This window comes from Amphibalanus amphitrite, unplaced genomic scaffold (genome assembly GCF_019059575.1).
Source record: "Amphibalanus amphitrite isolate SeventyFive unplaced genomic scaffold, NRLGWU_Aamphi_draft 001192F_arrow, whole genome shotgun sequence".
In the NCBI taxonomy this organism is placed as follows: Eukaryota; Metazoa; Arthropoda; class Thecostraca; order Balanomorpha; family Balanidae; genus Amphibalanus; species Amphibalanus amphitrite.
Window position 1 is genome coordinate 108,465 of NW_024882686.1, and position 25,667 is coordinate 134,131.

At 51.2% G+C, this 25,667-nt stretch overlaps 1 protein-coding gene across 2 annotated transcripts in view; it reads left to right on the forward strand.

The window, feature by feature from the left end:
- Positions 1-439: 439 nt before the first annotated feature.
- LOC122370992 (formin-like protein) overlaps positions 440-25,667 on the forward strand; it is a 55,329-nt gene continuing 30,101 nt past the window's right edge. Inside the window, exons 1-4 of one of the 2 annotated variants that reach the window (XM_043347020.1) lie at positions 440-986; positions 13,841-13,924; positions 20,504-20,590; positions 24,242-24,321. In XM_043347020.1, the coding sequence (XP_043202955.1) occupies positions 807-986; positions 13,841-13,924; positions 20,504-20,590; positions 24,242-24,321 (431 nt within the window). In that variant the 5' untranslated portion in view covers positions 440-806. The remainder of the gene's footprint in view (positions 987-13,840; positions 13,925-20,503; positions 20,591-24,241; positions 24,322-25,667) is intronic. The other variant, XM_043347021.1, reaches the window with a different exon arrangement.

Here is a 25,667-nt window from a genome sequence, read left to right on the forward strand (position 1 = left end):
ACACGTTGAAAGTTAGCCGTGAGTCTCGAGTCGACCCACTTGCTAATCGTTCAAACTTCAAGTGATATCACACAATGTAAGAAAATAAGATTTTCATTGTTGGCCACTGAATTTGGTAAAAATAAGGCAGTTACAATCTACGAAAGACGTTTTTGCCAACATGTAATAGCGTGCCTGTACGACGTGGGATTTTTTTGGCGTCCGCAAAAATTCTTGCTTCTGTCCTAAAGAGGACAATTGATTTAGCTGCGTGGCCTAACTTTTTGCCATGAAAAGCTTAAAAGTCTGAATTATTTAATTATTATCTTGTTTTGATCCAGCTATAAAGAAATTCAACTTTGCTCAACGGTCTGAGACATTTGGAATATATCTCAATAACTAGCGACTTCATTTGGCAGCCCTTTGTGGCGAGCTCAAAGTGGCAGCCCCCAGCAGCACAACAACATCGGAAGCCAAAGCGAGTGTGGTGGATCTGCGGACTGCGGGCGGCCTCATTTGATGCGTGATTGCGGTGCAAACTGTAGATTATATGCTGTGACATATTTATTAATATATCGTGTCACTTGCGGACTGTGCTACAGTGCATACCTATGTGTCGGAGGTTTTCAATGATCGAGTAGCTGAGAGATCAAAATTATGGTCTGCTTGTGAGGCTTGTCCAAATCTAAAGTCAGTTTTTGCATTTTGCAAACTTTGAGGAAGTTTGTGAAACAAAATTGTGTCTGGCAAGAGCAGGCGCCAAGTTGAAAGTTTCATCATTTTTAGTTGTGTGATCCTGACATTGATCACCTCACATTGTAATAATCATGGGGAACTCATCTAGTGGTGGCACAAAGGAGAAGCCATCTCCAAGTCCCTTGATGGATAAGCGCGCAGGTGCTGGCAACTGCTCAACAATTGTCCCTGGGACTGTGACAACATCAGCATCAATGAAGCTACCCATGCCAGACAGAGATACTCTGGAGGAAAAATTCAACAAGGTTTTGGTAAGTGTTCTTTAAGTATTCTCCATCTATAAATGCTGCTCATTTTCTTTCAGTCATTGGGAGCTTCCCAGACTTTCTCGTATGGTAATCTAGCATCCATTAATGCTGCTGGACATTCCTAATGAAGACGTTTGGAGGACCTTCTTACTGATATCAATTCATCCAGTGTCATTGATTGAGGCAGCTACAGCCAACATTAGCCAAAACGATTGTGTAACGCTGATGCTGTAGGTGGTTGAAAAGGGCAACCTGGAATGCTTTTTTTACCTTGTATTGTCATAGGCATAATGTTATTACAGGTTCTAATTATAGGAGACAAGGTCCAGTGGCTTCCTGTTTCATCTCCCAGGGATTTTTGATAGGTAGTTGATTGTAGAAAGCTATGAGGTTGGACACAGTTTGTCATAAGCTTCTGAGACAGAGTGAATTACTAATGAACAAGTTGGCATGTTGAACAACACTGACAAGCTGAAGCTAATGTGATAAGCTGTCCTGATTTGTAGTTTGGTAATGGTTGTGCGTGCTTTTGTAGTGGTCTCGCCATGAAAGATGGCTTCATGTTTTCTGTGTTATGTTTGGCTGTAAGTCATTCAGTAATATGCTGTTCAGAGAGGCCACTTCTTACAGCAATAATGCCCCAGCTGAGTCATGCAACAGGCAGCAGTTACTGTTGCCTAGAGCGGTTTTCCTGATCCATGCTTCTGCATCTCATTGTACGGGCTGATGTGTCGAAGGTTTCCATCGACGTGTCGACAACCGGAAGGCCTGGTACGTACCGCACATACGGTCATACCCTCTCGGCGGCTGACGGGGCGGCTGACGCGGTCGCTCCCCGGCCGGCCCGCCTCCTCTCGTCATGCGCCCCGGATGACGCAGTCGCCGCACGTGACGTCATGGTCACCGGAAGCAGCGCGGTCGGTCGCTTCCGGCGCGGCTGCAGGCGCCGCGGCGCCCCGTCCGTCTGGGGCGAGGGTGCGAGTCGCGGACCTGCAACCTGCACCCTCCCTCACACCCACAGTACACATCGCCATCACACCCAACGCCGAGCTTACCCTAGTGCGGTACTTGCCCGACCCGACACCTTCATTCATCTATCCCATACACCCGGCATTCTCCACACTCACACCTCCTTGCACCCAGCATCTCTTGCGTGCAATCCTCCCCATGCACCCACCCCTCACATGCACCCATTTCCTCCCACAATCTAACACCCACGCGACCACCAACACACCCACCCCGCCGTCCATCCCGCTCGCCGGCCGCGTCACCGTCCCCCAAGTGGCGACGATTGGCGTGATTGTTGGCGAGGGAGCGAGTCACCGGCGACGCATCGATCATCTGAGCCTGATGACAAAAACGGCGCCGTCGTCTGACGCACCCTGAGGTCACCGGACACGGGGTAGGATGCTGCGTGATCGGCACATCCGCTCAAGGCGCTTGTGGGTGGTGCTGAGTACACACCGAGTCTGCACAGATGTCCAGTAGGACTAATATTCGGACTACCATTCGGACTAATATCCCGTCAGTTTGATAGGCGACGGTTGTTTGATAAGTTGCGCCACTTCTTAGTGGCTGCCACTTGCATGCAAGACAAGTTTCGTATTTATCAGCCTGTTAGTACCGTTATGGTGTCCCTAAACACAACTCATCATCACCCTACTAAAATATATTGCTCATACAGAAACAAACGCTGTAATAGAGCAATGCATTTCAAATTCATTTATCAGTATCCTACCTATGTATAAGCCCAGGTGTTATGAGTCTTTGCATTTGAAATTTGAATAGATATATAATATCATTTGACAGTCGTTTAGCACTTGTTTTGGTAGTGTTTATGCAATCTGATATGTACATTATGTAACGTGCATGACCTTTCATATATGATGTGATAAGTGATAACAGCATTGGGATGGTGCTCTGTCGACAATTCCATCCATCTTCCACCACGCCGGTCCCGTAGCTCAGTTGGTAGAGCGTTGGACTCCGCGTGGTGAGAGCACGCGTTCCCGGTTACAACAGTCCGGGTTCGAAGCGCGACGGGCGCTTGACATTTATGGGCCTCCTGACAGGTATGGTTGCGGTTGGTGGCAGGCCGCAGCCAGGTGAAGTCAGTGAGGGGACCGGCCGTGCGCGGCTATGTGCGCACGTTAAACTTTGGACTCTAAATTCTGCCATAGAACTGGAATTGCGCGATCGGAGGGTAGAGGACAGGGTCACCGCAACAAGCTTCGCTTAGCGGTGGCTCTGTCCTTGTGAATCCTTCCCATCAAGAGGTTCGGACTGAATTTATAAAAAAAAAAAATCTTATTGCGTTAGTATTCAGGTGTAATGTCCATCGCATGTCAGCTGTTCCCCTATTCACAACCTTCATAGAACTAGTAGAGGGGTTGTTTTGACCAACAATTACCAACATTTCTCAAAGCTTCGTGAGACTCGAAGCCCTAAGCATTGAAACATTATCCCTCGCATGTGTGCGGCGTTTGCCAGCTTCTAATGTGTAGGGGGGGGGGGGGGTCGGTTGGACCCCCCTTGCCGTTTGGCCCCTGATCGAGCTAGAGCTTCGCGGAAAAAAACGAGCGTGTTGCCCGTGACGAGAGGAAGCCGATGATACCCAATTTTAAGGTCCTAGGTCATTGGTTGACCTTCCAGGTCAGGTCAATGACCCAAAGTCGGGAAAATCGGGACCTATTAGAAAGTCGTAAAGTGTGGCTGCTAAGGGGTTTTTCGGGGTGCTGATCACGAATATCGTGTTAGTTTTGATCACAGATGATTTAAAGGAAGACTGCCACCTTCAAAAAGTTTTCTCAGATCGGCCTATGATTTATTCCCTGGACAAAACAAAATTTTAGAATTCACCTGACAAAGTATCATCACGTGAATCGCGAAAAAAATTGTCGATTATCATACAATTATCAATCGGTTAATGTCTAGCGACAATGTTTACACATCACTAGACTTCAAGGTCATAAGATTATTACATTTTATTTGAAAAAGTAAGGTATTTTATGATTTACTAATATATGATTTCATAAGAAATTGGCCATGTTTAATTTATTTTGCATTTAAGTTCGTAAAACATTTAAAAATCATGGCTCATTTGGAATGGGTCTGGCCCATGTTAAACCCCATTTCCCACACTTTTTTGGAAAAAATGAACTACTGAATATATAAGTTTAACTTTTATTTTGACACTCCAAAATTCTTCTCTGATCTCGAAACAATCAAAGTTTTGACATATATTTACCAAAAGATAAGAAAATTCATGTTTCAAAGTAAACAGTAAACAGTAGAGATGTCGGTTTTCTTGGACTAAAAAAATGGCATCAAACTGAACTTTGGTCTCCGATTTCTCGCAAACGGGTTCGAATTTCGGAAAACCGACTTCAGTCTGGGACATAGGTGGCTCAGCTCTAGTGAAAACCGTTTTGTGGAAAAAAGGTGGCAGTCTACCTTTAAGCATTTAGACCAGGTCGGGTCAGGTCAGGTCAGGTCAACTAGTAGGGGTTGTGACGGCCTGACGGGTATTCGCAGTACGTGTCAACCGCCTCGGACAGCTTCGTAACATGTTACGAAGGCACCAAAACTACTTCGTAAATGTTTAAATGGTTGCTAAATTCGAATTCAGCTCCAAAAACTAGCCTAGAAACATGTAAAACTCGAAAAAGTGAACCGAGGTCACCCGAGGTCACCAAAGGTCAATGACCTGACCTGACCTTCAGGTGACCTTGACACCCACCCTAATGCATGGGAGCAACATCAAATCACATGTTTGAACGTTTGAAACCACGAAAAGCTTGCAAACGCGCGGCTAATGCGAGCCGACATACGCGCGGAATCGCGATTCCGGCCAAACATTGTCTCGGAAAAGAGGTCACAGGTCAAAGGTCATTTGGGTCAGGGTCATGAAATTTTCAGGGTAGGTGTAAAATTGATCAATGCGAGGGTACTGAAAGTTTCGTCGCGATCGGCCGCTTTTTACGCGAGTTATTCGCGAAAAACCAAGGGGGAGGGGTCCATCCGACCCCCCCCCCCCCCCCCCTACACATGCGAGGGTTAAGTTAACCTTTTCAGACTTCGAGAGCTGTGCGCATGTTTGCACAATGCACAAGGTCCAACACGTAACAACAATGTTTTGTGTGCCTGTCAGTGATTTTATGGCAGTTGACAGAAGTTACTTTATTACGGGGCACATTTCTCATTTACTGCGGCTGCAATGGCCATTAACCTCACACCCTTTCGGCACGCACACTGCCGTCTCCTCCCGTCGAGACCTGTTGCGGCACCTGTTCACCACTGCACGTGCGGGCTGGGCCTGGCTGGGATCGGTTACGCACGGGCGTGCCCAACTGACTGAGGCTACCTGGCGAGCTGTGGTGTGCGGTCTGTGAACGTATGCAATAGGGTAGTGTGGGGTAATTTGAACATATTTTTACGTCTTCTCCGTTGTACCAAATTCCAGTTCAACCCTGGATGAAGAAAAACTGCTTCAGTAGCGCAAGTGTCACTTGCTTTCACCATGCAAGCCTCATTTTTGGACGAGCCGAGCATACCTTGAATAGCATAGCCTCACTTCTCCACCAAGTCACGGTGTGTTCAAATTGCCCCACCGTGGGGTAATTTGAACATACTGCCTTTACCTGTCATAAAAACGATAGTCTCGCCAGCACCGATGTTGTTTGACCCATAAACAAATAGGCAGAACAATTCTAAACATACCTTCACTTGAAAAATCAACACAACAGCAAAAATAACAGTTGCAGAGTATCAATATCTGCACGCTGCACACCGGTCAGTTGACAGAATTCGCCCCTCTTCAATTAACAGAACGTCTATCATTTTTGTTCGATAAAAACTCTCCCAACCGTACTACATCTGTTAAAGTGGTGCCAATCGAAACCTGGACATTTGGAGTTCTGATTTTGTCCAATGTCCAATTCGGAATTGGTTGGACAAAGGTAGCAGACTGGACAACATTGGACGATGGCTTGCTACACTTCAGCGCAGGGCCTCCTCTAAGGATTTTTCACTGGGTGGGCAAAATTTTTCGCCGCTCCCCTGCCCAAGGGCAGATCCAGTCACTTGTTTTGGGGTGCAACCATTTTCACCTGCGACTGGGGGGGGGGCGGGTTAAGGCCTATGTCACTTTCACAGTCAACCAACTGTGCCATTTATAGTTTAACGTTTGTTGTGTGTGATATGGTGTTTCGTGTGTATTTCACCTTATAGGTATGCCTATTGTTTACATTAGTGATATCAATAACGGAAAATCAGGATACCGATACCAAACCAAATGCCAACCAAAACCATGAAAAATACCGAAACCAAACCAACTTGGGAACATGAGGGAAATACCAACTTTTTACCGAATTCGTATCCTCTTATACATTAGCCGGATTCGTAATACCAACAAAATACCAACAACATTAGGATCAAAATACCAAATACCAAGTTGGTATCAGTTTGGTATCGGTATACCAAAAAGTTGGTGTCCGATTGACATCTCTAGTCTACATACATTTACAATTTTAAGAAGACTGCAAAAGTGCAGAGTTAAACTTACTATGATCGCTCCATGAACCAGAAATCGAATAGGTAGGTGATGCTCGCTGCCTCTTTTTAGGAGGCATGGTCAGCTTACTCTTGGCGCGTCCTCTTGATCTAAATACGGCTTTTATTGACCTTAATCTACTTGTAATACATCCTTGGCCTTGTAGCGCGCTACCCTGCTGGTCCATGCCGGTCTTTGAGGGTCCCACACTGACCTCTGAGGCCCCATGCTGGCCTGTAAAGGCCCATATTAGCCTCTGAGGGCCCCGCACTGGATTCTGAAGACCCGATGCCGGCCTTTAACCATCCCCTGTATTGGTGTTTTTCCAGCCGCGAACGTAGGTACTCGTATAGGGGGGGGGGGGGGGCGTTGGACCTCCCTTGCCGTTTCGCCCCTGATCGAGCTAGAGCTTCGCGGAAAAAAAACAAGCGTGCTGCCCGTGACGAGAGGAAGCCGATGATACCCAATTTTAACCCTCGCCGGCACAGGCCATTGCGTCCTTCGGCGGCACGATCCCCCTTCCCTCGCGTTTGGCCCCTGATCAAGCTAGAGCTTCACGGAAAAAACGAGCGTGTTGCCCGTTACGAGAGGAAGCCGATGATACCCAATTTTAAGGTCCTAGGTTTGTTTGTTTGTTTGTTTATTCAGTATATTGCCAACGGGATAAGGCCTCCCACTAAAAGGCAAAGTCATCCGTATAAAACAATAAATACAAGTCGTAAACAGGATATTACACCACACGCATGATCACACTTTTCATCACCACGGACCTACTGTCATGAAAAAGGTCAACATGGGGACATCGAGCTATAAAATCATTGGCAAGTCGGGGCAGTCGGCAAAACATCCCGTTCTTGACTGAATTTACCCTGGCGACAGGTTCGAAGAAGCTGGCCCGGTAGCGAGTAGTTCTTGATGGCACACGAATGGAAAAACAACTCAAAAGGTACATAGAGTCACATCTGCTTTTAATAATACTATATAACAGAGTAATGTCATGCTGTAGCCTGCGAGATGTGAGTGATGGCAGCTTAAACAGCGCTAGCAGTCCGTCATATGAGAGGTCAGATGACATCCTTCTGTTCGCAGTGCGGTGAACAAGCCATAACAGGAACTTATGTTGTACACGCTCTATCCTGTCCAGATGTGTTTTTGCCGCGCCTGACCAGATCTGGGATCCAAATTCTGAGACAGAACGGACGTTAGCAAAGTATGCGGCCATGACGGCCCCTTCGTTCAACTGCCCATTCTTTCCATGACAAAACTGAAACGATTGCATGAGCACACCCAAAGCACGGCGAGCCTTAGAAACGATGAAATCGACGTGTGCGTTGAAGGACAGTTTGCTGTCTAAACTCTAAAAGCACACCAAGGTCGCGCATTGTGTCTACTTTTTCTAAAACTGTTCCATCGACGGTGTATACATATCGCACAGGGTTTCGTTTAAGCGTGACCGACATGGTTTTGCACTTTGATGCATTAAGAGACAGTTTCCATGTTTCGGCCCAATCTGAGATACGGTTCAGGTCATCCTGGAGAAGGATGCAGTCGTTGTGCGACCGCACATGTCTAGGTCATCGGGTGACCTTCCAGGTCAGGTCAATGACCCGAAAACCGGGAAAATCGGGACCTGTTAGAAAGTCGTAAAGTGTGGCTGTTATGTGGTTTTCCGGGGTGCTGATCACGAATATCGTGTTAGTTTTGATCAGAGATGTGATGTCTTTAAGCATTTAGACCAGGTCGGGTCAGGTCAGGTCAGGTCAACCGGTAGGGGTTGTGACGTGTATTCGTAATACGTGTCAACCGCCTCTGACAGCTTCGTAACATGTTACGAAGGCACCAAAACTACTTCGTAAATGTTCAAATGGTTGCTAAATTCGAATTCAGCTAAAAAACTAGCCTAGAACATGAAAAACTCGAAAAAGTGAACTGAGGTCACCCGAGGTCACCAAAGGTCAGTGACGTGACCTGACCTTCAGGTGACCTTGACACCCACCCTTATGTATAGGGAGCAACATCAAATCACATGTTTGAACTTTGAAATCACGAAAAGCTTGCAAACGCGAGCCGACATACGCCGAATCGCGATTTCGGCCAAACATGGTCACGGAAAAGAGGTCACAGGTCGCGAGTTATTCGCAAAAATCGAGATGGGTCCTTTCGACTCCCCCCTATACGGGCGAGGGTTACCCCCGAGTTGCTGGGGGGGGGGGCGTTCAACGCCCCCACTTTTTTCGCTGGACCATAGCAAAAAAAAAAAAAAAACGGCGCGCCGCAGGCGCGCCAATTTTTGGGTACCTGTAGGGAATTGATTGACGTTTATTGTGACAAAATTTCAAAAAAATCGTCTGGAAAATTTTTGAGATATTGAGGTTTCAGTGACGTCATGATTTCTTGGTTTTCGACCAAAAACTTTATGGGTGGAGACTTCCACTGGCGTCCAACTGTCGTCTAACTGAGCAGACGTCCAAGTTGGCGTCTAACTTGGCGTCTAACTGTTGGACGGAGACTTCCAAGCCAGACGCGTCTAAATTTAGCTGTCGCCAGATAGACACAGCCGCCGTTCAGCTAGACGCGTCTATGACTTAGACGCGTCTAGCTAGACGCGAAATGGAAGTCTCCACCCTATGTGTTAAAAAAATCATAAAAAATCACAGAATAGACATACAGACATGCCGCCATTAGACTGACAATACCATGAACAATCAAATGGCTATCTTCGATTATTGATTATCGTTCCTCATTTCCAAAATCTTGAACTGAATCTTGGCAATTTCTCATGACTACTTCACGACCATGATACATGCATTTCTTAAATTGAACTTTTTGAGCCAAACACGTACACATATGATAAAATGAATGTCACCATCGTGTTCTACGCCGCAAATTACCCATAAAACATGTGTCACAGGCTGCGAATATCAGTTTTGATTTTCGGGGATATGTGCCTACCCGGTTGACCTGACCTTGACCCTGACCTATGCTTGACTGACCCCTACATGGAGCTGTCACTCTTGTAGGCCTTATATGATGGATTGTGCACCGTTTTGACAGAGTTTATGACGAGAGGCGCCCATTGTGAAGTCCCGAAGTCCATGCTACTGAAAGTCTGATCTCAGGTGTTTGACGTGACCTTGACCCGACCTCTGACCTCAAAATTCAACTTAAAAGTACTCATCTGAAGCGTCTCGTCGCGTTCTTTCGTTTGCCGCCTCGTTCGTTTCGCTGCGCGTATTGGTTCTCGAGTTATCGGCTGAGGGCGTTTAACGCCCCCCCCCCCCCCCCAGCAAACGGTGGGTGGCGAAATACCCCAGCAACTGCCGGGTTAAGGACCTGCATCGGCTCTGAGGGCTCAACTTGGCCTTTTCTGGACTCTGGGGTCCAACACCAGCCCAAGCCTGTCTTTTAGGGTGGATGGGACCCTGAGGGTCCCATCCTTGCCTCAAGGACCCGCATTAGCCTTTGAGAGCCTTAAAGGCTAAAGCCGGCCTCTGATGGCCTCAAACTGCCATTTTCAGGCCCTGTACTGGTCTCTGAGGGCCTTAAACTGGCCTCTGAGGGCACAAACCGACCTTTAAAGGTCCCACACCGGTTTCTGATGGCCCATTTTCTGCCTCTGAGATCCAAGACTGACCCTTTTGTGCCTCTGAGGGCCCCGTACTGGCTTCTGAAGGATCGATGCCGGTCTCTGAGGACCAATGTCAGTCTTATAAGGGCCTCACACTGACATTTGAGGCCCACATTAACCTCTGATGGCTCCAAATTGAGGCCCTATTTAGTCCCCAATCAGCCTATAAGGTCTCTGATGGCCCTATTTTGTTGTGTGGCTGGGGACCCATGGCTTACACCCTTAGGCGTCACGCACTGGCCTCTGAGAGCCCACATCGGCCTCTGGGGTTCCATACGGGCCTTTGAGGCCGCTATGGCCATGGGCCCCTTAAGCTAGCACCGCCCCCCCCCCCTCCGAGAGTTGGCAAAGTTACCAAGTTGCCCCCACCCCCAAACGCCAAGTCTGCTACCGCCCCTGCATTCAGATGCATCCATTGTAAAAAAAAAATAACCTGCACTGCAGTGATTGGGGGCTGGGGCACTGGCTGCTAGCAAGTTTTTTTTCCGGGAAACGGAAGTGGTAGTTCCTACCGGACGTCTGACCGGACCTTTATTTTTGCATTTGCTTCTGGGTGGGTAGATAGATAGATAGATGTATTCGAACAAGAGGGCAAATCGACGCCACTGGGTGGGCAATTGTGGTGACTGGGTAGGCATTTGCCCACCCAGTGGGTATGTTAGAGGAGGCCTTGCTTCAGCGCTTTTTATAAAGTAATCGTTAATACGATTGATTGGCGAATGGAAAGCTTGTTAAGCTCTCAATATAATGAACACTTTTCGGCTGGTAAAATTACATGATAAGCGATATAAATGACGGTTTTGAGTGTTGATAGCTGCATAATTTTTGGACATATTTGGACAAATAGTTGACTTAAACATTTTTGGACGGAAAATCAACAAAAATGCCGGACATTAGACGGATATTAGACGTAAATTTTCTAAAACTGGCATCACTTATCTGCTACTGCCTTGGGTCGAAAATATTGGCAAAAAAAAACTGGGAGCGTTGTTGTTTCGGAGCTATCCCTGTCTTCATTTAAATTCTCACACTATGTTCAAATTACCCCACGCTAAAAGTTATTTTGCCATTTTAAAAAACAGGGTTTAAAAGCAAATTTCTTGGATTTACGGCACTGATTTGGTCATTATACAACAAAAGCCGTTGCGTATTAGGCGCTAGCAATGCAAGATTTTGCGCCGCAATGAAGTTGCAATGACGTGTTGTTAGGCGTTTTTCCTTGCGAAATTGATTTTTTACACTGTGCGTCAACATCTTTATTCCCTGAAACTTTAAACCTCGTTCATATGATAGCCCTTTTAGTTACGATAATTTCTCTCATAGGTCTTATTGTCATGCCACTTATGGATTTTCCGCAATTTTCTGTTATTCACACTATGTTCAAATTGCCCCACATGTTCAAATTACCCCACCCTACCCTAGTCCCTGCGTGCGTGCGGTATACTTGAGCTCAGCTACTGTATTGGAATCGGCTGATAGCTTATTAACGTGCTTATGGCGGAAATTGCAGCCATATCAGGCTGATGTTTGATTCGGAAATAGACAAAGAGGTTATGTGTAGAAAAAGGCTACCGAAAATCCTAGACAGTCTCCGCACACAAAGGCAATTTGGACCAAATGACATTCTATAACGTGCTGTTTAAATCAGGCCTTATCCGCCTCTCCATTCTTCAAAGATGCGAACTTATATTGTTTCGTTACCTCTAACAACCGTCAATAACAAAAAATGACCATCCCCTTCCGCGCCGACTCTTCTTTAGCGCCTCATCTCCTGCCGGGTGACCTCTGCCCTGCAGCCCTGTGCTGAGTGACTTACGGTGATCAGGGGTCGCGGAACAGGAGGGTGACTCATCCTGCCCCAGGCAGGGTCACGGGGTCATTAGGTCATTGGGGGTGTACCTGAGGTCCAGAGGGGGCTGTGATGTCTCAGGTGGCCAACTCGGTCCGTTGCATGTTGAGAAACGTTTACGTGTTGAATGGTTGGGTGGGTGAGGTGAGGTATCATGATGATGAGATTCGTCGTTTGCGGCTCGTTTTATTACCTTGTTTCATATCATTTCATGTCGTGTGTTCAGTTTTGTTGGAGATATTCAACGCCTTAGCCTCTGACTAGTTTATGAGAGGGCTTAGGTACAAAGGTCAAGAAAAGAAGATAAAGTCGAGGACTTCGAAATTGGAGGTCAGCACGGACCGATATCAATGCTTCATTATCAAAGTTTTGTCGCTGGGGAGCGTTGACGCATATTTGGCTCTCTATGGCACATCCGCGATTATGCGTCCCCTGTCGGTCACCATCGACCGCATTCAACGTTCCCAATCACCAGTGAAAATATCGGTCCAGCATTGACGTACCGTGTGAAAACTGCAGAGCGGCGCCAAAGGCTGAGTGCGGTGGTGGCCGAACTGATCGGAGCGGGGGCGGGGGCGGCAATGACCCGACCCGGGGCCGGGCGGCGGTGACCGACCCGGGGGCGGGGCGGGGGCGGCGGTGACCGACCTGGGCGGGGGCGGAGGCAGCGGTGACCGACCCGGGGGCGGGGGCGGTCCGTCAGCGGCCCGTTTGTCAGGCCGGCAGTACAGAGCCGTGCGCGCTAGATCGTGTTTACCGCGACGTGTGCCGACGAGCTGACGATGAGACGCGCCAGCCCCGCCGTGCTGACGGATCGGCTCCGGTCGGCGGTACCTCATGGAGGACGACCTCTTAGGAACCGTGTTCTGAGGGCGGTAAACCGTGTTCGGTGGCTGTTCTGTAAACCATGTTCTGGAGCTGCTCGGAAGGTTTAACTTTCAAAAGTGGAGAAGGTCGGGCCATTATGAGCAGTACCGGTAGGATCATAACGAAGTAGATGGAAGCTCCTGTGACCTCTCATTCGTCTCAATTTGCCGGTAGTGTGATAGTTCCTGCTGGCAACAACTTGTCCACCATTTTTCGTTTGAGCTAGTTTGAATGATACGAGGCTGTGAGGACTGTGAACTCGTTCCGGGTTATGACGTCCAGCGCCACTGTCGCATCTCTGATGGAATACTGCCGTTGTCTCATAGTCCCGTTCAAACATCCAAACACTTTTAACAGACGCTCAAACACCGTCATTAGCACCCATTGCATTCTTCTAGGCACCGCTAGCAAGAGATAGTTAATGAGAGGTGTCAACAGGTAATCAACGTAATCACAGGCAGGGTAATTGAAAACACCGACCGGTGGAGCTAGCTCGCTATCCTCCTATGAGGTGTTCCTTCCTGGAAATATGCCGAGAAAATTGGTTACACGACTCAAACCGGTTACTTGCTTGTTTCTCAGCACGAGACTATGTTTTACACTAGAGTTAGACGTAGCGCACCGCACGCAATTTGTCTTTTGACGGCAGTTTCTCCCTGAAATGATGGAAGTGATTGGGATGATATAAGGCTCTGGTATAAACATTGAGCGCGATCGGAGTGTCATTTTAACATGATTGATTAATTTACAATCGTCAATTCGGTTCTCTGACGGCTATTTATTTATTCTTTGAATCTCTGTCAGTCTGACGAAGCGTCAATGGGTTTCAACTTACGCCCCAGCAGGTCATTGTCCCCTATTTGTAGTTATGTGATTTTCAGACCTATTTTGTTCCTGCGATGTCTCTTCTAGAGCGGATTCTTGGGATAACTACTGACAACTCTCTGCTCTCTGTGTTTCAGGCTTCCATGGACTTGCCACCGGATAAGGCCAAAGTGCTCCGTCAGTACGATTGTGCGCGGAAGTGGGAGATGATCTGCGACCAGGTATGTCAATTCACATCTCTCACGAGCTGTCTCACCCTCCATCCTCTCTCCCTCTCCGTCTTCGTATTCCTTTCCCTCTCCCTCTTCCTCTTCAGTCTTCCTCTCCCCTTGCTCTCTCTCCATTCCTCTCTCCTCCCTCCGCACCCTGCCCATCCCGTTCGCTCAGACCGACACCCTCCTAAGTCCTAAGCCCTGGCGATGATGCGCCTGACGATGTTCAACTGTCGTTGCATTGACGTCAGTACCGTGATGTCCGATGATGGCTATGATGTGCTCGACGACGGTTACCGGGCCAGCCTCTGGCTCAGCTCCTAATCATGCTCGGCTGTGAGAGTCAACAGAGTAGTCCAGAGGTCTTCAGTGGCGATTCGCGCTTTACTGTGACCCACTCTGTACACACTCCGCACTCTGCAGTCGGCACTCTGCAATCGGCACTCCGCAGTGGGCACTCCGCATTCGGCACTCCGCAGTGGGCACTCACAGCCGTGTTTGATCGCCAGCCTTATCCGCGCAGCTCCGATGTTGGTCCAGCTTTGATGTCGAAGTCGTGGCGCATGCTAACCATAGCGGATGCCCGGGTCGTAATTCATGCAGAGCTCTGCATGCCATTTTCGTTCCAGGAAACAAGAGCCGCCGGTTGGTAGCTGGTTCAGTGGCTAAACATTGTTGCTCCATTTCAGCGATTGGTTAGATGGTTAGAAGCTTCGTCACTGTGTCGTCTGTTTGTTTTGACCGCTGTCAGAATTTCCTCTGGCGTTCCTGCAATCCTGTTTTATTGCTTGCGCTTAGAACGCAGTGCTACTTTAAAATTTGTTGACTCGTGCAGCTGATAGTCCCAACTTGGTGCGGCGTATGACCCACTCGTAAGTTGGAGCCGTTATGTGGGGGTTTCAAAATACAAACGTTATCTAATCGCGGCAATCGAGCGCTGTTGAGATCATCTGGGTCCGATATTGGCTTCATCGTCACTCCCCTGCCCTCTTGGCTCACCCCGGTAACTGCCGTGTGTTGGGAGTAGACGGCGGCCTGGCCCAGTGCCAGCACTCTGTTGGGGTCCGATTCTCGTACACTCGTCAGGCCTCCCCTCGCCGCCTCCCAACCCGTCCGTCCTGGCGCTTTGGAGCCACTCCTGTCCCGACGACAGCGGTCGGCGGCGTGGCTGAGGTGTCACAGGTGTACCGCCCTTCCTCTCTCCCACCCCTCGCTCTTTCTCCGCCCCACTCTGTCCCGCTCCCGTCCACCCAGCCGTCTACCTCGCGGTGTGATCCGCTGGCACCGACCTCGGCCGGCCGGCCGGCGCTCGCCGTATCGGGTGTGAAAATCTCGGCCCGGTCCGCCACGCCGCGCCGGTCCGCCGGCCGGTCCGGCACCTGCCCTGTTTACCGCCGTCCGCAGCGGACTCCGCCGCGCCGGCGGAGGGCGGTGAGCGGTGGGCGGGGGCGGTGGGCAAGGGTGGAGCGCTCCGGTCGCGGCCACGCAAAAACAAACGCTGCTCGGACGACCGTGCAGCGGCGTCGACAAGCTCGGTAGGCGGCGGCTGCTGAGCGGCCGCCGCGCCGGCTCTGGGCTGTGGCCATCACGGACCAGGGTGCTCTGAGAGAGCTGAGGAGGCTGCCACTGACGACTATACCAGCCTTCCGGGTCTGATCGCGTCAGATCACTGAAGGGCTTCGGTGGTGTTCCATGTCAGCTGCCGTGTTGCCGTGCTCTCGTAGACTGCCGTGCAGCCACAAACGAAGCCAATACCCCGGCTCCCACACTACCGCTGCATATCGAATGACTCAGATGCTTTTCGCCCATATGTATTTAGTATTGCATGCTTGTCGTGCGCGTTGGCTGTTTTCACCACAAAACTTTGAAAAGGGTCATGATCAAAGTTCCAATGTCTCCGCTGCTATCAATCACTACCTCACGCCACTGTTAGAAAACCTTGTAAACGTTGTTAGGTCTGGTAAGAATCTATAATTTTTCGATTGACGCAAACTTTGTTGGATTTGGAGTCAATTTGCGAGCGGGAGTTTTGTGTCATATCTACCGACAGTTTACCTTCAGTGGCCCAATGGCACTCTAAACCCTGGCGTCCCCTGCGCTATCATATGTAGCCGAAGTGTGTTTATCGTTTATCCGAGTGTATCGTAGACTTACAGCCGGCATACCGCAGATCGCTGTTACGGTCGCCAGACTCCCACTAACCGATACCCTGAGCAATGTTTATAGAATGAATAAGACAAGAAAGAGGGACGATTCACGACGATTGATTAGAAACGTGGGACAACTGCCATGTTGTACCGCATGTGCCGTCTTCGGCACAACTCTGACAGATATCTTTTGGTACTCTTGGTACTATTTATTTTTAATTAGTTACTTATCAATAGGTTATCAAATTCATCGTGCCACATCAGCAGTGGTCTTTGCTGGCGTTGCGACATACATCATTTGAGCGGTGCTTTTCTGATGCCGTCAAACGCCAAGACGCTTATGCCTATCTTGGCGGTTGGTTTGTTTTGGCCCGTATCTCGGCGGTGGTCTTTGATGCACACAGGGAGCGGCTATTCAGAGGCGGGGCTCACCGCGGGTGGATGGGGCCTGGCTTCAGCCACAGGCTCGACTACGGACGATAAGGACACACTGCGTCCACAGACCTCAGTGGAGGACCATAAGCAATACAATTTACACTATCAGGTTGAAGGGTTTCTGCTGTTAGTATTTCCAGGGTCTGCAGGTGGGGGCGACGCTGTTTATATTTGTCTCTATATCCACTGCCTGGTAGCAGCACTGCATGATCAGCTGCCATTTGCAGGATTCATCCTTCCACCATATCGTCAACTGTATCATTCTTTCTTAGATGCTACATTAGCTACAGAATCTACATTAGCACCCATCCTTTCCCAGCCGACCTGATGTTTCGTCCCCCGTCAGCGCCCGTCGGCAGGATGACGTTAGCCAGCAGTGACGTGGGCTATTTGTGACGCCACTGACGTGAGACGCGCACCAGCTGCGGGCGATCCGACACCGCGCGAGTGGCCACATCTGCTCCCCTGCGCCCCCTCCCTCCCAGCGCCTGCTGCGACCCATCCCCGACCTGTCCCTCTAGGCGTCTCGCGGGGGTGGCGAGGTGGGGATAATGCTGGACTGACCAGGTGGAGGCTCGTGCTAACTTTGAGCCCTCCGCCGCGTCTACCACCTGGCTGCCGTTCGGGTGATTCCTGTAGGGATGTGGTGAGCCACGGGAGGCGCCTGGGCACCTGCCTCCGCCGCTGGGTGGGTGTGAAATGCCCCGCCACGCGCCGGGCGGGCCGACGGCCATTGTGATGGTGGTCGGCCCCACGCGACGGTCGACTGAAGAGGTCCGGGTCGGGCGGGACGGGCGAGCCAGGAAAGAGGGAGGAGAGGGGAGACAGGGAAGGACCGTGGACTGAGGAACGATTTGTGAGACAGGATGGAGTGAAACGGGCGGTAGAAAATTAGGTAAAGGAGTCACATGAGATGGACGAGCCGAAAGTGAGAGAGCTAACAGCGACGATAGACAGGTCACAAAACGGCAGGTTCCTGAGTTGATTTGAGCCTCCCTAGTCGACAGTCGTACATTCCATACCATCGACTCTCTGTCTACATATAGACGAAGACATTTGCGTGTTCCTTTTACCCTCCTCATTTTCCGCTGCCGCTCTTCTGTTGGTCCTCATCTGGCGCCAGACGAGACTTGAAGCGAGGTACTCGGCAAGACGCGGGAATTCTACGCTGAGGTCTGGAGTGGACAGGTATCGCCCGGGCATCTGTGGAATGCCGCCACGCCCCTCTTGACGTGCGGTCTTTGAGCTAATGGGACGCGCGCGGCGCGACCAGGCGAGGGCGTTCACGGTTCAGTCAACAGTGCTCCCTTAGGGGCGACCAGGCGCTGCCGAGGGGCAGTAGACGAGGGATGGAGATCAGGTTATAATGGTCCTGTGCGGGCAAACTGAAGACGTACTGGCCTGGGGTTTGCATTTGGTGCTGCAGCATGCAAAACATAAGCACATGTATGTTTTGCTATTGTTTAGACGCGTTCAGTTGTTATATTGCTCCATTATTTGTCAACTATCCTGCAAAATGCTTGGTTTCGGGAACATCCGACTTGCCGCTTCCTGCACTGCTTTTCACGACTGCTCTACCACTCCCCCCAGCTGGCAAACGTGGTCTCTCAGAGGTCGCCGGTGACTCACCCCGAATCAGTCTAGCCTTGCCCTTGTTTCACGGTGTGGTCCGTTACGCTACGTCTGCCCGTCCGTCCGTGTGTCTTTGTGTGTCCGCCCGGCTCGCATCCTGCCGTGCTGGTGGGCCGTTCGAGCTGTCCGGTCCGGCGGCCCGCTCGTGCATTCCGCGCTGCGGACAGGCGCGACTGAGGTGTCAGGCACAGCCGGTCTCCGCGCCAGCCGACTGGTTTGTCGCAGCCCGACCGGTCGCTAAGTGGTATCGACAGACCGACAGGCAATTTGGAGCCGCCCTCGGCAGCTGACGTCTGCCGAGCCGAACCGGTTACGCAATGGAGAACTGATCGCACGCCGGCGGCTGCTTATCTGTCCTCAGCACCTGCTGATCCGGGGTTGAGGCTGATGCTGAGCCGGGGTGACTGCCGCTGATGGTGACTGATGTAGCGCTGAAAATTATGGTCGTTTATACAGTCAGAGCGGTATGGAACACTGAACATTGGAGTTTAAAGCCTTCAGGGCTATCTAAAGAGGCTTATTTTCCGCTCAGTTGATTGACTTCGACCGCCCTCGCTGTCACTGACGTGTTCCTGCTACCGAGATATAAGTTCGCACGATTAGTGGTGTGATTTACAGACTATATTTTTATCACCGACTATACGGTCTAATTGACCACAGGCCACAAATTTCCAGACGGGTCGCCCGTAATGGAGCTCTTCTCGGTTCTGTACGGACCATAATTGGACCAATTTACGGTGGCCTATAACCGACTAGTGGTGCCGTCCAGATGGACAGGGAAACTAAACACCTTTTTAGAGCTGACCTTATTTGTTACTAACTATAGCGCCATAATGGCATAACGGCGCACCAAACGTCTCTTTCCCGACCGCCCCTGCCCGATGTAGGCTCAAACAGCTCACCGGTCGGTTTGACAAGCCTCGCCGGCGGCTGGCTGGCCGGCAGTGGCTCTGTCCCGGCTCCGAGGCCAGTCCATGGCTTCCGCTGGTTAGATGGCTCCATCAGGGCAGAACCAAGTGGGATGGCCTCGCCGACTGGTGGTTAGCTGGACTGCGCGACCTACCAACTCACAGACCTGTTCCGCAATGCTTTCTGTTTCATCGCCCGCTATACCCACCCTTCTCACCCCTCCCCACTCTGCTTACATTTGTTCGCTACGCTCTCACCCCATGCACTCTCGGATGAAGCCTGACGACGCTGCTCTACTGCCCCGGTCCCTGCGGTCACGCCGTGACCAGCGGTGCTTTTACGAGCGTGGGCGGCCGGTCGGCGGGCGAGGGTGCTTCGTGACCCCGCACCGGCTCTGACCTCAGACGTGACTGGGTCGTGAGGTGTTCGTGAGTTGTTCGTGAGTCGTTCGTGAGTCTGAGAAACTGCTGGTGATGGAGGAGTCCGACAGTCCTGGAATTTCGTTGGCGGTGTGAATGATAACAGTGAGGGCGTTGAACATCTGAACAATGAAGGTGGCATTGTTCGGCGGATAATAAAGATTACTGTTATATTGTCCGCCACAGTATGTCATCTTAAAACTGGCGTGGCAGGCCGATGTCATACGTTTTCTCAGTTTTGATTTATTTCCTCTGAAGACCAGCTGCTTTTTCCCTACTGCTGCTTTATTTTTCTATTTCCTTCACATAATTTATGCAATGTGACGTGATAGATTGTCGGGTTTATAGAGAAGCTGTCCCGATTTTTCCCTTCTGGACAGCCCAGTACGCATTCCGTACCCCTCCTCTCATCCAATCGCATCGACGTGCTTCCTTCGGCCCCAATGCATGTGAAATGTGAATCAGTGTCCGTTTTTGCTCCATTTCTTTCCCACACCCTGACCGACCTAACCGCATCTTCGGAGCCTCTCTCCCTCTCTCCAGCTCCTCTCCCTCTCTCCACCACTGGTCGTGACGTCACACACACCCTGGTGACGTCACGCTGTGGCCGGAAATGCGCTGTTTCCGGGTGTCGTGTTTGTTGTGAGCAGTGATGTCTCCTCTGGGTGGGCGACTATGGCGATGTGTCACACAGGTCTCTGGTTCACTGGAGTCGCTGGCAGATGATCAAAGGACCACCAACCCAGCAGGACACGACCGTGTATTTTCGGCTTCGCTCCGAACCTAATTTGACCTCCCTGGCCTGGCATGCGGGTTTGAGACGTAGAAGATTAAAAAAGAACGGCTTGTCATGCTGGGAGGCTGAGTCTAGCATCACTCAGGGGTGATATATTGCAGTGTTTGCCGTGAATCTGTTTTGACGTGATTTGACCTTCACCAATAGCGCGGTGCGTACGGTGCGTCAAACATGTACCGTGTGCTAACAAAGCGGCGGGTGGTGGTGCGGGGAGTGTTCAGCGTGCTGACACGACTCGTTTGTTTTACAGGAGCGTGTATCTGCCAAGCAGGCGCCGGCCTACTACCTGAACAAGCTGCGCACCTACCTCGACCCGAAGGCGTCGAGAAGTCACAGGGTGAGTCGACAAATCGCCGCGCATTGTTGGTATTTACCGGTTTGACGCTTTGGAAAGTGTGATGTGCATAGCTGTGTTTTATTTACTGATAGATGGTCACCTGGATATGTATTTTGAGCTGGAGGTTGACCTCTAGCATACTGCTTACAGTGACACACTGTGTGTGTCGAAAACTGTTTCAGTACACGCCACCTACTACACTTCTTATCGCGGTTATTTGCCATACCAAATCTGAAACCAGTAGTTCACGAGTGTATAGCTGTGAACTGCGCCCGCTCTGAGCTGCTGTTAAGTGCGGAGCGACCTTCCGTCGCCACAACCTTGCCGCCAGCGGGTCTGTGGGTTCGACCGTGGCTGGAATCAGCCGCAGGGCCGCTTCGGTTTGGGACGGTCTGTGAACAAGACTGCTCACGTGCATCAAAACTGTTCCGTTCCAAATCTCACTTGTTGAATGTATCAGGGTCACTTCCTAGTCTAATCGGCTGTACTTCTTTCCGAGTTTTGTAAAATATTCACCCGCCAGGCTCCCGTGGAATGACATTGCAACATTGCGACAGGATTGTGTCATAGTCTGGTGAGCGCTGATATTGGTGTTGTGTGAAGTAGACGCCAAAACCACGGTAGTGGCGCCTTCGAATGGGCCACTTTAGGTGGAATGCTGAGTGGTCGCGGAACGGTATGCTCGTTGCGTAATGCATGCGTACTTCTGAGGAATGCTACTGTCTTGGTCTCGGTGGGTGACGTGGCACCGCATTGTTCGCTTATTTTTGAAAATACCAAGTGACCAAACGCTTGTATCGCTAGCATTCTTCCATTTAAGAAGCGAGCGATGGAGACCTATTGTATTAAAAAAAAGCTGCAGCCCAATAATTTCTAAAGCGTGATTGTCTGTTACATACGAGTATTGCATTTAGGTACAGAATGGAGTTATATTACGCAGGGCAGTAACTATGTTGATACCCTATGTTGTTTCAATATTCCGAATATGTCGATATCACGTATCCTTTGCGCTATGCCTCCTGTAAAATTTGTCTGAAATGCACGGACCGCGTCACGTCCTTCATACACAGCGCGTCGTAACTCGGCAGGAGCGTCATTGACCCGTTTATCTTTGGTTCTGCGATGTTCGATTATAGTCATTGTTACTGAGTATCGCTCTTCTAAATGTGATTGTTTCCGTTGGAATCGTCTGCGCACCGATAGCACGTGAAGTGCACTATCAGCTTCTGATGTCAACACCGATTGCAGCGACTTTTAAAATCATCGATTGCATCAAATGGGCTGTCCCCCTTCCCTCCCGTGAATGGACATCAGCGGACAGAAGTTATGCCGTTTTCGAGAGGACCGGCTAATACTCAGTTCCGATATTTACCTTGAGATATTTACAGGGAATATCTAGTCACGCTCGACGGAAGTGATTAATGGTTCTAGGACCGGTTTACCTTATCTTGCTAACGATAGCGAGTATCGTGAGAAGTGCTCTGGGGAAATGTGAAGTGAAATAAGTCAATATGAACTGGCACGCTGTCACTAACTAAACATCACTTTATCGTTTTCGTACCGCTTTGCCAAGCCCCAAGTTCAGAACGTTAGGCTACGCTACTGTAACTGTCGGAATATATAAAAATCTGGTGCCCAATGGCTGCCCAATGATCGTGATGTCAACTTGATTGCAACGTGGACAGGATAGCTGTCCGTCCGCCCAGCCCTCCTCCGCTGTGCTGCTCGGTGATGACCAAATACAGCCACGATGCGGGCGTATTGCTGACGGAGTGACGGGCAGCTTCGCGACGGTCGGGTGGCCCTCGGCCCTCCCCTTCCGTATACAGTCAGTGCCAGTGGGTCGGGCGCCGCGGCGCACCGCTGCTCCAGCTGCAACGCCGTCGCCGCCGCTGTTGCGAATGGAGCTGGGCAGCGAGCCCGCGTGCATAATGCCTCCGCCGCCCCCCGTCTGTGGCTGTGCATACCTGGCGCGGGGCTGTTACCGTGCCGCAGCGAAAGGCGGACGGCGGGTCCGCAGCCTCGGCCGCCCTGCCCCTACCTGTGGCGTCCGCCGCCGTCCGCCGCTCGGGTCGGGGCATTAGCATGAGAAAGAGGCGGCCGCCGTGCGCGGCCTAGCAGCGCTGCCCTCTCGGCCCCTGTGGAGAACGGAGAAGCAGCGTGGAGCGTGAGGAGCGCGGTCCCTGGCCGGCGCCGACGCTAGAGTACGACAGGGTGGGTGGCGCGTGAGGACCTGCCGCACGCAGCTCCGGGGCTCGCGTGCCTGCTCGGCTGGTATTTGTTACAGGCTGACGCCTAGCGTACGGACAGACTATTGAGTACCGTTTAGAGACGTGTCAGTCGATTTGTATGCTGGATGACGAGCCATCGGAGCCATGTCTGACGGGTGGATGTCATATTCATATGTCGAGAAGAATGTGGCAGCTGACAGGCTGGACGTTGCTCATCGCCAGAACGAGACTCTGACATGTCACTCCGTTATGTCCCTATGGATACCTGTCGTCGTTAAAGTGCGACACGTGAAGATGATTTCACATTCCTCTTGTCGCATTGTCCACTTCCAGGCATGGCCTACCAGCGACTTGTCCTGTATGAGCGAACTTTCTTGGTGGTAAAAAAATTTATTGGTGGTAGATCAAGAGCTGCTTTCTAACAAGCTTCACCGGTGACCACGCTTAGATTGATACTCCAGTCAACAATCCTTGGCTTGTTTAGTAAATGGTTACGGCACACTTTATCCCGGAGGCTTCGTTGTAAACTGTCGTGCAGCTGCGATGTGCCGTCAGGGCTGCCGTTCCGCCCCGGCTCGTCTTTCTGTTTGTGGTGAATTATGTCACAGTAACACAGCTGAAGGCCGCAGCGGGTTCGTTTAGCCGCCACTGCCGTTCTGTATCTCCCGTGACCTTCCGTGACTTCGGGCCGTCTTGTGAGGCGGAGTGACGTGGAAGTGCGTGCAGGATCGATTTAACTGCGTGCTAGTTTGCTGCAACCTGCCTCCGCTGCCAGCACCGGACAGAGTGGAGACGGGGGGGGGGAGGGGAAGGGGCTGCTACTGTTTGTGCTGCAGCTCGACAGGTAACCTAAGCTCTTAGGACGACTCGAAACGAGCTCCACCTTGAAGCTTGAGAGTGGTTTAGTCACTACGGCGACCCGTCTTCCCTGTCTGCTCTGCAGCCAAGCTGCGTTGCGGGCTATCTCCGAGCGAGATCTAAGTAGTGCGTGTCGCTGGTAGCGCACCACGTCCGTCCGGCCTCGGTCCTGTACCGCGGACACTGGCGCCTCTGTCGTGAGACAGGGTCCATGGCGTGACGCGTGATGTAATGTCTGTGCGGACACGGCTTCTACATTAGGGAGAGCCTCGACATTTGTCTGCGGTCTCCACATTTGTCATACGCGGCTTTCAAGTCTGAGAGGATTGCTAGAAATGCTGAGTACGGCTATTCGTCAGTGTCTGATATGAAAAACATCGCGATGCATATCGGGGAAGCTTATCTAATCCCAAATTTATCTTATGTACTGCAACTGTGACCTGACCCGACCCCGAGTGGCCTCTCACGCTGCTGGGTCCTGTTGACTATCGAACATGCTGCTGAGTTCTCTGGCCTCTGGCCTCTGACCCGACCCCTGACAGTACGGTTCATTCTGTTGCAGAAACGGCGGCTGATGGGAGACTCGACCTCGACTCAGGTTCTTCGCGACCTAGAGATCTCTCTCCGCACCAACCATATCGAGTGAGTACCGGCCTCGGGCTACAGTCGACACACATCAGACTCTCTCACACTGGATGTGTGGCAAGGTCGGGTATATAGGATTCCAGGAAGATGCGGTTAGAGATCGGGGTATGTTGATGGGTGTTTCATGTAACTAAGTGGCCGTATAGGACTGGGTATCGATTGAGATGGTGACTGAGCGAACATAACGCTGGCCGTGGTGGTCTTGGTGCCCAGTAACATGAATCTGGACACCGAACTGACACCCCGGTGAAGGCAGCCTGAACTTTTTTTATTCCTCGGTATGCTTCACTCGGCCGACAAGTTACTGAGACGGATTTACCAGGGGCAATATGTTCATCCCATACACTTAGCCCCCCCCCCCCCGCCAAGCGATGTCCCTGTGAGCGATATACCACTCGCCGTGAGTGATATACCACACAGCGTGGGCAGTAAGACGTGGTGGGTGGGCTGTAAAGCCAACCGGGGATCACGACTGTCGGAATCAGCCGTCTGTCACGGCGACAGAAACCCGGTCTGTCCAATTCGGCATCAAAACCGAGCTGAGTGGTGTTGGCAGTCCCTGCCGTCATAGGTTAGCTATGGAACGATCTATGGATATCATTGATAGATTAGCGCCACAGATAAGCTTTAACGTCATGAGCGGCTGTCCCCACCTCGGGATTACGTCACCGACACGTCAGCTCCACATCTCGACGGCGCCATGCTGCGCTTGTCGGCGGCGCCGTGCTCTGTTGGATGTCAGCCCCGATCATCTGACTCCGTCCCGGTGGCTGTCGGCCGGACGCCGTCGCTTGTAGGTACTCGGTCGCCGCGGTGACCGACCGACCGGCCGGCGCCGCCGACACGACCTCGATAGTGATCCAAACAGGAGCCGCGGCGGCGGACTTCTCGGAGGCCGACCGCCCGTCGCCACCCATCGGGCGTGCTGAGCCAGCGACGGGCCGGTCAGGGTGGTGGCGAGAGCGGCCGGCCGGCCGGCGCCGGTCTGTGATCGCCGTCTGCGGGGATTCCGGCTGTGGAGATGACGGTCTGATGACTGCTGAGTGTTGAGTGCTGAGCTGTACCTTGTCACCGCCCGCCTCTGCCGCTGCTGACGCGGCGGTCCATCGGATGTGTTGCCACCCAAAGTCGCCGAAATTTGTCGGGTCTGTGTCGTCTCAGTGTCTGCGTTTCTGACGGCGTCTTTGATGTGCTCTGTTGTGCGTCACACGCATACAGACCCGAACGCAGACAGCGCAGCAGAAGGCACGCACTGGCTGAGCGTCCTCGCCGGGATAATTCAGCCGCGCGCCAGCCGTCAGCACCAGACGAGTATTCAAATGGATGTAGTTCTCAAATGGCCC